Source organism: Homalodisca vitripennis, chromosome 6 (assembly GCF_021130785.1).
Source record: "Homalodisca vitripennis isolate AUS2020 chromosome 6, UT_GWSS_2.1, whole genome shotgun sequence".
In the NCBI taxonomy this organism is placed as follows: Eukaryota; Metazoa; Arthropoda; class Insecta; order Hemiptera; family Cicadellidae; genus Homalodisca; species Homalodisca vitripennis.
The window spans coordinates 66,577,620-66,591,673 of NC_060212.1; the positions used below are offsets into that span (position 1 = coordinate 66,577,620).

Sequence of the window (14,054 nt, forward strand, 5' to 3'; positions counted from 1 at the left end):
TCGCCGTGGTACAATCGATTGGCGAAAGCGGAAACGTAATTAAAAGTGCATTTGAACTTGTTAATAACGATAAACCTTTATTGCTAAACATTTATTTTTCTGCTCTCATTCGTTATATGAAGTGTATTCAAAATCAAGGTGGACATTTTGAATAACTGCTATAACGTTGTATGGTAATATGTAAGTAATCTCCTAAAATGAACTTGTTTTCTTGCCTAACATTGTTTTATTCAATTAACGTATAACACCTTTAAATTTGTCTTCTGGGGAAACTGACATATACGCCACCCCGTAGATACACTTGTTCCTATTAGAACGCAGAAAAGTCCTAATTATAAATTAAATTAAATTTTTCAACTCCTAAAATGTTTTTATTATTTCGTAAAACGTACTAATATGTTATTAATATTACCAGAATAAATTTTTACTACAATTATCTTGGAGGTAAACTCACTAAAATGAATGCTCATATTTCTTGTTTAAAATTAGATAGCTATCGAAATTTTAATTTTGTATGTCAATTTATACTATGGTTATTTGAAGTGGAGATCATCAGAGTTTTTTAAAAGCCACAGGAGAGACTAAGTTTTGGCTGTTAAATATAAAAAAGATTTCTATATAATTATGAACATAAAACAAAAATACTTAAAGTGATTTATTTTTCTGAATGTTACAAATGCTATGCAGTTTCCACGTGTTACAGTTTCAAGGAGGTTGTACGTATGCGGCCCTAGGTAACTGTAACTGTTCTAACTTCACACCATAACTCCATAATACCCAGCCGAAGAATAAATAAATAACTGTAACAACAAGTAACAACATTAATTTTAGTTACATTCAATGTATTTTTTTGAGATTTTTTAATATTAAGCTGAACTAATTTGCCATCTTATGTAAGGATTAACCTCACTCATAGTGAAGGAATGTTCTATTATCCTTTAATTTAAATCACTGGTAGGCTTTGTAGTAGGCTGAAATACAGATTTAATACAAAGGAAGTACTTGACATTAGCAGAGTAAGAGGTAAACTGATAATTATATTCTTTCATTATTTGAACTCCAGCGGCATTTAAATAAGTATATTCAACTGTTTTCTCGAAGAAATGGCCCAATACCATTAAAAAACTATAATTTCATTCATAATTTCATGGGTTGGGGAGCAAGTGGTAAGATTGTGAGATTGAATGGTTAGTTATTAAAAAAATGTTCTGTTTAATTATAATAATTAATTCATGGAAAAATGATGGAATTTATATTTATTGACAGAGATGCAGTAATTTGTGAATTTTGTTGAATTTTAGCTTTTGAAAATATATTGTTGCCCTTTCTTTATGTTATCGATTTGTATATAAGTATTTCATTTGTATGGCCAAGTGTAAGAAAGGGTCATGAGGCCCATACCTTAACCTTGTTGTTTATATTGTAACATGTTTAATAAAGAAATTTCTAATTTATCCCTAAGCTATTTTGAAGGCAGATTAATATTATATATTAGCCTATACTTGAACAAAATATCACTACCTACTATCACTTATAATAATGTTCTTGAGTAGATAAAAAAGCGTATATACTTACACCACCTTAGTGTAATTTTATTTAAGCTTTAATATGAAAATTTTAATGAAAATTTATTTTCATTCGTTAAATGATGGTACTCAGTAAGAATAGGAGTTTAGAAGGAAATTGCATTATACAAGCACACAACCTAAATTTTCATGACATTTATAGAGAATTCTCCTAAAAGAGAAATTCATCGTCAGGTGTGTTAATTCTCTTAAGTGGACAAAAATGAGACTATAAATGGTTAAGAGTTTCAGATTACCTCAGATACTATTCTTAAATTAACACACATGGAAGTAACTACTAGATAAATATTTATTATTTATACCGGTGCCAGATATCGTTGAGATAAAGCATTTTAATCCGCCATTTTCTGTTAAAAAGGCGGATTTTTATATAGGTGGCAGATGTTGATTCAACTTCTTTGACAGTTAAATTGAAGTACCAAAACTCTTGCGGTTGACGCCTGATGTCATTCATAGACGAAATTAGTCTATTTGGATATAACCTATGTTGGGTACTTATTGGCTCTCTATTCCTGGTTTTTTTCAAGTATAAAAAACGTTAGAGATACGGTTTTTTATCGTTGTGTACTGAAGTCGCCAAACTCTCTGGCATGATCTAGTGAATTACTAACACAGTATATTGATAGCCTCTTGACAACTAACATATCTCATAGTTATAGCTAACTATCTAAATCACAGTAAATTATGATAGATAAAGATAAAGTAGTCTATAGTCGGCAGAAGTATGAAAGAAAATAATGTGAATAGTTTTTTAAAGATTTTTAGAGTTTGGCAGGGCCTCAAGATGTTTGGCTATCCCCATACACAAATTTTTTAGTTAAAAAATATTTAAAATTGAGTTAAAGTTAAATTTGTATACTGTGTGGGATGTTATGAGGGCATGCAAATAGATATAATCATCGAATATTTACTGAGTTTATAAATTTTTTTTAATATTTGCTTGGTTTCATTTACTGAAATTTATAAAAAGTTTACATATCAATAACATAAAAGTTATACTTAAAATTCTTTATGTGAGCATTTCATGGTGTGTGAACTTACAGTAACTTCAGATGAAACACGTTCCTTTAGGATAAATGTTTAGTTTTCATAAAATGTAGTTCTATATGAGTTAAAACTCAATTTTCCCATTATTGTTTAGCAATTTATTTTACAATTAAATGGTTCTTAGTTTCATATAAGGGTTTATTATAATTTAAGCTTCGTGAAATTCTAAATGTCAGTTAATTTTTAGATATCGTGCGGACAGTCTGAAAGATTTATTAAAACCATTTTACGGAATCAACCGCTATCCTGCTAAACTTAAGTACTCTTAGCAAAAACCATCTTACCTAAAGCCAAAATATTGTATAAATATGTGGGCACAGGGTCCGACTCAATAATGCTTTGGATAGTCGGTAACAAGGCACTGCAAGCAACAATCACTGCAGAAACTTTCAGAACTAGTGAATGATTCTGGAAAAATACAACCCAACTTATTCATTGAAACAAAACATCCGAACCATTATGATAATTAATTGATATAATTGAATAGGACTAAAGAGTTATTATCTTATAATTTTATTTTTAGGTTTGTTTGTTATTTAGAAAAAGAAACTAAAAAATTACACGAAGTCCCAAAATGACCTTTGAGCTGCGTCCGTTCAAAGAAATTATTGTATGTAATAATTATTATTTTATGATAGGGAGTTTAAATTGTGTAAGGTACGATCACCATTGCCGGGATCTATGAGGAAAGACTTTGGGCATTAATCTCAGACAGGCCTTCTCGGAAAATTGGATGACCAGCTTTGTACCAGATTTTCTCCAGTCAAAGGAGGTAGGTGTTTTATTCCCTTATGCATATACTGGCAACTGCCTTTAATTCTTAGGAACCACAAATTCCAACAGTAATTCCCCGCTGTAAACTAGACTGATCTATCTATCCTTGCACACTAAAAGGTTATCTCGACATTTCAATTACTGATGTGCCACTCGGTGACATATGGGTTTATTATACTCAGTCCCTGGGACAAACAGGTATGTTAGTATACAATCCTTATAGAATCGAATAAATTTCTTATTCTGAGTGCTTCTCTTGCTTGGGGCTTTTGTATATCCCGAATTTAATGCCTATCCTCCACTTTTTTGTTTAATTCTTATGCTAAGCTTTTAATTTGTCCTTAGTAGTGGACATACCAATATGATATTTTTTAGACAATATTTTTTTATATGCTTTTTGGTCTTAGAGAACGCTACTTTTGGTTTTAGCGATCCGGATATTCTCCGTAATTGAGACAAGTATAATTACACATTGATGCGAGGGCTATCCAGAAACATTACTTTTTGATATAAACAAAACGCATAGTACTAGAAAAATGGTATTAAACACATTTGAAAGTGAAACTAAAATCAAAATTTTCTACATGTTCACCATAAAGATTTTTGCACTTCTCATAGCAGTTAACTAGTTTAGAAATACCAGCGTTATAAACTTCTGCCACCTGAGAATTCAACCAGGTAGTTACAACGTCTTGCAGTGGTCACTAAAGCGCTGCGTTGCAGCAATTCAGTCTTCATTATTGGAAACAGGTTGTAGGCGCTGGGTGCAAGGTTCGGATTGTAAGGCGGATGTGGAATTACATCAAATTTACCTTCCAGGACTTCTCGAGACTGTCGTGTGTTATTGGGCATATCCATCTTTAAAAAAATGTACGATAACGAAACTTCTGCGTAATAATGTCGTGTAACAATCTCCTTGTAATTTGAGGAAAAAAAGAGCGTTCCTTTATTCTCAATCGGCGGTCTTCTTTAATTTTCTCATCGCCTTTAGAGACTATTTCAAAAGTCATAATGTTTGGCTGTCCACTTCGTTCGTAATCAGTTCAACCATTTTTAAACTTAATGCACCACTGACGCACTCCATCTTTAGTATTTACATCGTTCCCATAAACTTCATAGAGATGGTAAAAACCGTTTTTCCGACCACAATTCACAACTCGAGGGATTTTCAATTGCGTCCCACCTTTAAACTGTTTTTTTTTTTTTTACAACAAATAGGAGTGGCAATAACTCCTTACTAGGACGGTTGGATAGCCACCGAACGGAGATACGCCCTGACATAAAAAAAAACTATCCTAGCGACTACAAAGCGAGCGTCATCTACTTCTGGATAGCTCTCGTACTAATAATTACCATGATAAGAGTAAATACACTTACACTGTATTTCAGTTTACACTGTTAGTTTATACTTGTCTGCCATTCATCATCATTGGACAATAACATAAGCAGTAACACTAAGTCTACCTTTCCGCGATATATTTTTTCTATACGGATACAATTTTTACAGATATAAACAGAACTATCTTAGAATAATGAATAGTCAAATAGAACCCTTTAAACAATTATTTTATCTCCAGACACTAAAATAAAAAGGCCGTTCGAAAACCTTTCAATATTCACCATTTTCCATTAGTTACCAAACAGGAAATAATACATGTAAATTTATTGAAACAAAGTAAACGAAAAAGATAAAAAACCATAATTATACAAACAATCTGGACTATACAAAATTAACTATAGTAACTGTGAAAGCTATTATATTGAACAAACTGGAAGAATTTGTAATAAAATGTTTAAAGAACATATACAAGTTTTGAAAACAATAATAACATATCTACCAAAAACCAAATTTCGCTGAAAGTTTATTAGAAACCGACCATAATTACCCAAATATTGAAAAGAATATGGACATTTTTGGATATCGAAACGAAAGGAGGAAAATTAATCACGAAAAAAGAATTACATATCTATCTTAATTATAACAAAGGTCCTCACAACATTTTTAATACCATTTTAAACAATTAGGCCTAAAAATTACAATTGGGTAATATAAATTTAACATCTGTTTATGTGGTCCACATGTGTATTTTTAAATTGTTAGGTTAAGGTTCACACTGATGATGGTTTAATACCTAAACACGTGACTGGAAATAAGATACTTTTTAAAAGAGTTCTAGTTGACTATTCATTATTCTAATATAAAGATAACCTTGTAATGTGCAGTTAATACCGTAACAAAACTATCTTAACCCCAATGGTATCACCCAATATTGTTGTCTAATTTTCATCTTATCATATGCTTCCAAATTTTGTGTGTAAGGGAAATAGCGTTTTGTAGCTTATCAAATATTATCCAAATTATTTACTACACTCAAATGACAAAAGAAAATTAAGTACATTCAAAATGCCAAATAGACTTATGGTTAGTTATGTAGTTACGTAAAATACGGTTTTACTCACCCATTTCACTCCCAGTAAGATAGCTACTGACACTAGGACCATGAAACTGCTTACGATGAATTTGATGGTGTAATCTAAAGAAACATAAATACTCTAGGATTATGTTTGTATATTAGACGACTAAAGTCTTTAAGGATATCTTAACTGATACGTATAAAATATGATAGTGAAATATGTTACTAATTATTAATGTTAAACCTTCTCAAACGGTTTTGGTAACAAAAGCGTTTTTGATACTAAAAACGTATGATCCATCTGTGCAGACACTGGATTATAAAACCGTTTGTATTATATAGATTTACGAAAATTTTAATGACATTAGAAAAATTTATCTTATAACCTACTAGTTTTATCTTGATTTATTTGTAATATCCGAACTCTAATAAAAAGTAGCATTAATACTGGAAAATGATATAGTTATTAGAATAAATAATTTTATACTTTAAGGGTATAAAATAGGTTTAATAAAACTAGTTAAATGTTGACTAATTTCTATTCTTTCTGTGACTGAAATTTTGTACATAGTACATAGAATTGTATACTTTTCTCAAAATACAATAATTAGATCAGTATCTGGATTGATATTATCAGGTATTTTTTTACAAGTAAAACAATTGGAGTTTCATTCACCCATATTTTTCAAAAATAGTTAAAGACGAGTGTAAGTGTCAGATGTCTTTATTAGGACTGTTTTAAACTAATCCGTATGAAATCTTACCGTGATTGATAAATAATGTGTGTCGTTATTATTAAAGTGTGATAGGAAATAGTACGATAGAAAAGGTTGGAGATCATAAATGCAATGATCTTATAACCGGCGGTTTTTGTGCGGATCTTTAAGCAGTCCATGAGTTATTTTTTAACGTCATAAAGCTCTCAATATCGAGTCGGGCTACTCAAGTCTTTTGTCAGAATTGTGACAGTTATGTAGCATATTGTACCCCAAAACCACAAGTTATGTTGTAAAGAATCACCCTAAAAGTAATTCTTAATGAAAAGTAAACTTAACATTAATTTGATAAGTTAAATATGTTGTTTTTTAGTGGTAAAAACTATCCCTTAAGCACCCTTATCCAGATCTGCAAAATACATATAAAGACTAAAATATTCCATAATTTGCAATGAACCATAGTCAGTAGGCTAATAAATAATATTTTATACTTAGTACTGTACTTACGGAACACAGCAAATTTTCTTTGGTCAATATTTTCTTCGTCTTCGTTTTCCACTGATTCCAAAAAACTTAATATTTTCAAAGCATCTATAGTGTCTTTTAGTTGCAATATCTACAAAATGACAATTTTTTTTAAAATTGTGTCAAATAAACTTTATCATAGCGAAGCAATATCTAAATAGGTTCTCATATATGCTTTTATGTATTTGATATTTACTTCAAGGTACAATAGCCAAATGTTAAACTTCGGCATTTTACCTTGTTTTTATTAAAATATATACACTTGTTAGACTTATAAGGTTTAACAAATCGATCGTAATAGGACAAACCTTTGTAGAAGAGTGAACTATTTGGTTTTCAGAACCAACACAACATAACAGAATCCCTGTTTAAGAATGTTTTAAGAATATTACTAACCAATTATTAAAAACAGACTGTGCAAAAATCAGAAGGACCGGAGTTTAACCATCGTGCATATGTGAAAATGCAGGTATTCATAATATTAAAATTGGTTCTAAATATTTTCATTTTACTGTAACATTTTAAAATTTCTCAAAATGTGATCTTACATTTCAAAATATAAAAATTCAGGTCTGAAGATCAAAGATTGTTTGTTTGAATGTTTATTTTGTCAATAAATTTCTAAAAATATTTTTTTTTTTTATAAATTAAGGTTTATTAGGTATTGTGGAGCTGATCCCATTGGAAGCCTTATTCTTCCCGTCATAGTGGGCCGCTCGTTACAATAGAATGCTTATGGTGCTTATAACAGGTGCATCGGTCACAAATAGGACTTGAACCCACTCTATCACTAACTCTGATCCAAAGTCCGTCTTAAACAGCTCGATCCTCGGCACTCTCACAAACCATAAAAGCATGCTTTTACAAGCATATGATATAACGTAAGGCATATAATAATATATAATAAACTAAAAATAAAAAAATAATTTTCAAAATTAAAATAATAATATTTTATAAATATAGATCATCCGAAGCATTCAAATTACATATTCAAAATATAAAAATTATTATATCAAGAATAAGCACTTAAAACTTGTGTACTTATATGACATATGTAATCACTCAATAAATTATCTCTCTCAGCAGAACCTTGGAATTATTGATAACGATCATGATCAAAAGCATATATCACGCTTCTAAACGTGTAAAATTAGATTATACAGTTTTCAAAATTGTACAGTATATCTGAAAATGAAATGATCCAAGAAATAAATGTCATAACTCTCAAAGGAGAAGTTTGCGTTAAAAGCGATTACAAAATTATTTAATACATTTAATTTCAATAAGACATATTTACAGTTAATATAAAACGGCAAAACTATTAAACTGAGATAATTTTTAAATTATTACAAAAATAAATCTCACCAAAATAATACATCCAATAATAATGCATCCGGTTCTCAATGGAAAAAATAAGCATTGATTGAGCATCAAATCGACCATCCTCAGAACCTAAAACAAATAAAATACAGGTTAGCCACTAAACCATAAATATCTTTCTATCCTTTTTCATATAGAATTTAAAAAAGTAAGAATTTAAGATAGAGATAATAACTAAGATAGAGAAATCTACCGGAATATTTAAGAAATCGGGATATTAGTTTAAACATTTACGACACGTATACGAAAGTGATCTTAAACTTGACAGTGGTTTATATTTTCAAGTTCTTCAAATAGGCTAAAACTCTGTTTACATTTAAATATTATATAATATTAATTGTATATTGTTCAATCACTAGCAAAAACACAGAAAGGTAAAAACTCTCTAACTTTTATTACAGATTGCGCAGTGACGAATCTAACTAAACTATTAAATGCATTGGAAATACTATCTAAACACTGCTAAAAATCCACTTTTGGATATAAGGTAATTGGTTGGTTTTCTTTATCTTGTGATATAGCATTTTTAATGGACAATAAACTGCCTTAAGGAGCAATACTCTCCTAATTCTACAGACCGATGAGCAATAAGACTTCTATAAACATATTATAAATGATTATACAAAAATTTCTCATGAATAAGTATCCTTCTTGCCACCATACCAGAAGTAGTTTAATGACGACTGAACATGATGTTTCTTGGCCTAAGTAGCCTTCTCAAGCTTGCTTATGTATGTTTTTCTATCTCGAGGAAAAGATCTTCTAGATATTTTCTAGACAATAGAAACTAAAATCTGTCTCGCTCTCCTCTTGGATCAGATTTGAATATTTTCCAGTACCAATCCCAGGATTGTTTGTTACGCATTCCAAAAGTATATGCTTATAGCTACTATATTAGTCAGCTGAAAATTGCGTGCGAAACCACGGGTAACATGTAACGTCAAAGGTGTTGCTAAGAGCGACACGAGAGCAGCCAAACCAATTTTGCAATAAAAATACTTATGAATGAACTTCTTATGAAGAAAAATATTTCCCGGAAATAACTATATAATTACCATTACTTCTTATAATTGAAACTGGCGTTACCTATTAGTTCGAAAAATCTCAGTTGCTATTGAATTCAAACGCATAAAAACAATAGTTAATTATGAGTTCAAGGATCTTAATCTATATCGATATTATTGTTTATTTGGCAAAAATAAGCTTAATTACGTGTATTAGATAAAGCATTATCTATTTTAAAGATTGACAAAAATATATTATTTGTTCATTATTGATTTATTTGAGTGAAAAGTTTCAAAAGTTAACGTAGTCAAATATCTTATAGAAAATCAATTAACTAAGATAAAAAATTTATTTCACCCAAGTAACGAGTTTAACAATAGTTCCCATCAGCCTATATGTGTCTTGTACATTGTAGAAATAGTTATCGTTTGTAATTAAGAATTACCTTCATAGGGCTTTAAAGTAAATTATTTATAATGCTCTTTAATTAGATGAAAAGCAAGTCATAGGATAAATTTTCAGTTAATATAATATTTAAATTGCTTAAGGAGGATTGCACTAAAAACACAGAACTCTACAACTACGAAAAGAGTATTATGTTTATGATTAAAATATCTTTAACAGATAAAACTTCGCATTCTGGTGGAAAAGTGCTAAAATAAAAATTCAGCATCATAATTTGGATCTTGCTTGTTTAGATTCATAAATGGAAATGAATAAGTTGATTTTGTTTTTGCTAAACTTTGTTGCTATAAATGTAATAAAAACAAGGTATTTTACTTGAATTATTAAATAAGAAGATTGTACTGATACCTGTGTTGGTGGTTCACATATACCCTAGAAATAGAATTATTTTTAAAAAACAATAACAAGTAAAATTGGTGTAGATTTTAGAAATAAACAAAAGGCGGTAACAATAGGTGTATTAAAAATACGAGGAAATAATTAGTACTAGAAGTATAATCATTGTATTTTCCAGTAAATGAACAACGCATGTAATGGTCATTTTTTAGGATTATGTTGCTTGGTAGCAAGCAATACAGTTTATCTGCAATGATGTTCTGATAAAAAGCTAAATGGCGTATGCCATACTAAAAATTTTTACTGGGTACAGTTCATTTCAATAGAATAGAATCTCGGAGCACTTCAAAGACAGTTTATGTAGGAAATAAAAAACAATATCTATATGTATTGCTAAGCAACTAAAGTCAACATAGGCTGCTCTCAGTTTGGCTAAAACTATATTTTCTAGATAATCTTGTTAATTGTCTCATACGCCGTATTGATATATGGTATTATTTTACTAATAATAATTTATTATTATTATTTGAACCCTTGGCGTGTCATTTATAATGTAATTAAATAAATGAAAACAATAAAGTAATAATTGTTTTGTGACAAGGTAAGAAAAAATTGGTACGAGAAGAAATAATTTAATTTTTTAACCCTTCAATTCATTACCACTTCGACCGATGCGAAAACTAGCTGAATATCTATTTATTTCACAGGAAAAAGTTCTTTGTATTGTAAAGAAAACTCAGGTTGCATGATTAAACAATGCTAAAATGCCTCTCGGCTCCTATACTATAAAAAATAAACAATGTGGATCTTTACCTGGTGTATGCGAAGGTTTAGAATGTGTTTCGAAACAAGAAAGTTATTAGAAAAAACTTGTAGATTACATAAATAATAAAGAATAAACATATTTCTTATAATAAATAAAAAATAATGTAACGAATAAGATAAACATAAAAATAACTATTATATTTATGCTGTAACCTGTTATTTATATTTGACTAAGATAAAAAAGATGTTTGGCCTCTTTATTAATTTTCAAATTTAACAAGGTGTTATAGAAATACTGTTTTAGTTCAATAAAATTTATGTTCATATGATCTTAAACATTATACATTATCTCGTAACATTTCAGAGAAAGTTGTGTACTCCACATTACAGTGGTATATATTTGGAGTAGTTTTTTTACTCAAATGCTTAAGTATGTTATGTATGTAGTCCATAATTAATTACATTATTTTCTAAACTAAATCACTTCTATTCATAATTACCTTCACTATATAGTCTCGTAGAATGTATTAGATTGTATACTTACATTAAATTTAAACCAGTTTAAAAGAAGCACGTTTCAAATGCCAAGCAACGTAACTTACACATTCTTTATTTAACGGATCTGAATAATTCCAAACTAAATATGTCATAGTAATTAAAACCAGAAAAGTTTGACTTTGTAAAAAACAAACACACAACACATCAGATACATTCTTGCTAACAAACAGAACTAGATTCCAGTTGATGGCCATAACAGGGTCAAGGCCGAATTGCAATGTTTTAAGCACAGAGTGGGGCAGCGTAAATTCCTTTTTTTAAATGCGCTTCAAGGTTGACGTCATGCAGGAGCGCTAGCTGTCTCAATCGAAAGGCGAGAAGATAAAGTTTTGTCCTGGCACAGATGAGTCGCCATGATGCGTTGGAACAGTGATGAGCGTGCGTTGGCTGATGAGGCCTACTTTTCGAGTAGATATTCAGTGATCGAAATATAGCGCGTTTTGAAATCGCTTTAATTTAGCCCCGTTGGCTCCTGTCCCGTGAATAAACAAAACATGCGCTACTGGGCTGACACCAATCCTCGAGAATTGTATGAAAGGCCTTTGCAATCACCTAAAGTGACAGTGTGGTGTGCAGTTTCCTCATCTGCAATTACCCTATCCGCAATTATTAGGCTCTGGTTCTTTGAGGAAAATGAAGTCGCAGTCATATTAAATTCGGGCCGGTATGTAAACATGTTACAAGAATGTTTTGTCCCATGGCTAGTAATCGGAGGTAAGCGTGTGATGTTCTTATGGACGTCGTTCCTGAGGACGCTATTGTGTTTTTTAGTGACGAATCCCATTTTCATTTGTGTGGGTCCGTTAATAAACAAAACATGCGCTACTGGGCTGACAACAATCCTCGATAATAACATGAAAGGCATTTGCATTCACCTAAAGTGACAGTGTGGTGTAAAATTTTCTCATCTGCAATTATTGGTCCCTGGTTCTTTGAGGATAGTTAAAACGCAGTGACGGTGAATTCAGGCCGGTATGTAAATATATTACAGGAATTATTTTCCCATGGCTAGTTGAGTTGGATTTGGGGGGTATTTGGTTCCAGCAAGATGGTGCAACGGCACACATTGCAAGAGAATCGATGGCTGTTTTGAGGGAACACTTCCCAGAACGCCTTATCTCAATCAGGGGTGATTTGCTATGGCCGGCTAAAAAATTGCAATGCAATGGCTCCCGATTTGTGTCTTTGTAATTTTTTATGGGGTTTTTTGAAATCCCGTGTTAATTTGAACTGTCCAAGGACCCTTCAAGACTTAAAGAACAACATCCAGGAAGAAATTACCCAACATAACGCCTGCTATGCTTGAAAGGGTAATGCCAAACACCAGAAATCGCTATACTCTATGTATCCAGAATGGGGGACGTCACCTACCTGATTTACTCTTCACAATTACGTAAAACAAAACTTTATGCATGTACCTACTGACTCATACAATGCGTTCTATTAAATTAAAAAAAGGAAGTTATGCTGCCCCACCCTGTACCTAAACGACATAATTATCTGAACCACTTCGGTGTTGTAAAGTAAATAAGAAAACTATAAATTAATTAACCAATCAAACGGCTAATTATTGCTTGGTCAATGAGGTAAATGACATTTTTTAATAACTACTTTTATACTGCCAACTTAATGAACTTTGTCTTAGTTTTTACTCATAAATGAGTGTATTTTACTCTGAGATGTGTTAGTATGTAGTCGAAAATACTGTATGTATTCAGCTAAAAATATTAAAAACCGAAAAATGTTATGGAACGCATATGATAAACTTAAAAATAATAAAAAAAGCTAGTTTCCAGTTATATTATTTTATTTCAGGAATATTTAGAGAAAAAAGATGTTAAAATAGGCACTTACGAGTCATTTGATCAAACCTATCAATCAAAATTTTCATCTGGCTTGGGGAAACTTCTAGATTCAGCAAAGCCTCGAGCGCCGCTTCTTCCTGGCAATAGCTCCAAAGCACCATAAACCCGTAGAAGTAGAACACTGAAAGTTAACACTTCTGATAAATAACATTCACATTTTTGTTTGCAGCCATTTATTGGAGATGGATAATTATGTTTAATAGGATAAAATTTCTGTATGTATAGGAAATATAATATTATGATTCAATTAATCATGTAACTGTAATAATAACAGATAAATGCTAAAAATACAACTCCTCGTCTACAATTTGTTTCAGACGGTGAAAGGATTGTTAAGGAAACAAGATTGTACCAGAAATTTTACATAATAGAGCGATATAATTAACCACTTCTCAAAATAAAAAAAGTTACAACGCAAATCATTCCGAGCAAAACTAATAGACATCGATTTAGTTTGACTAATATTCACAAGATTGCAGCACCAACTAGACAAGAATCTTCGACTCATTTTTGACTTAATAAACAGGTTGTTTACCCCCAAATAACAAATTAATAACTAACTTTGTGTACTAGCTGTCGTCTAAAAATCAAGAGGCGATAATTGGAAAACATTAACTT

The 14,054-nt window shown here is 30.7% G+C and overlaps 1 protein-coding gene across 1 annotated transcript; it reads right to left on the bottom strand.

Moving 5' to 3' along the window:
- Positions 1 to 642: 642 nt before the first annotated feature.
- Positions 643 to 11,584, bottom strand: LOC124365212. Its single transcript, XM_046821170.1, has 6 exons — positions 11,514 to 11,584; positions 8,428 to 8,514; positions 7,045 to 7,153; positions 5,868 to 5,941; positions 2,918 to 3,041; positions 643 to 800 (listed from the first exon to the last, which is right to left on the bottom strand). The coding sequence occupies exons 2-6, from the start codon at positions 8,503 to 8,505 to the stop codon at positions 706 to 708; spliced, it is 480 nt and encodes a 159-aa protein (XP_046677126.1). The 5' UTR covers positions 8,506 to 8,514; positions 11,514 to 11,584; the 3' UTR covers positions 643 to 705.
- Positions 11,585 to 14,054: the final 2,470 nt, after the last annotated feature.

Coding starts and splice junctions, on each gene's coding strand:
- LOC124365212 (XM_046821170.1), bottom strand. CDS start 8,505: ATGGTCGATTTGATGCTCAATCAATGCTTATTTTTTCCATTGAGAACC. Junction 7,154..8,427: donor TTATTGGATGTATTATTTTG/GTGAGATTTATT, acceptor GTCATTTTGTAG/ATATTGCAACTAAAAGACAC. Junction 3,042..5,867: donor TCTTACTGGGAGTGAAATGG/GTGAGTAAAACC, acceptor GTATTTTTCCAG/AATCATTCACTAGTTCTGAA.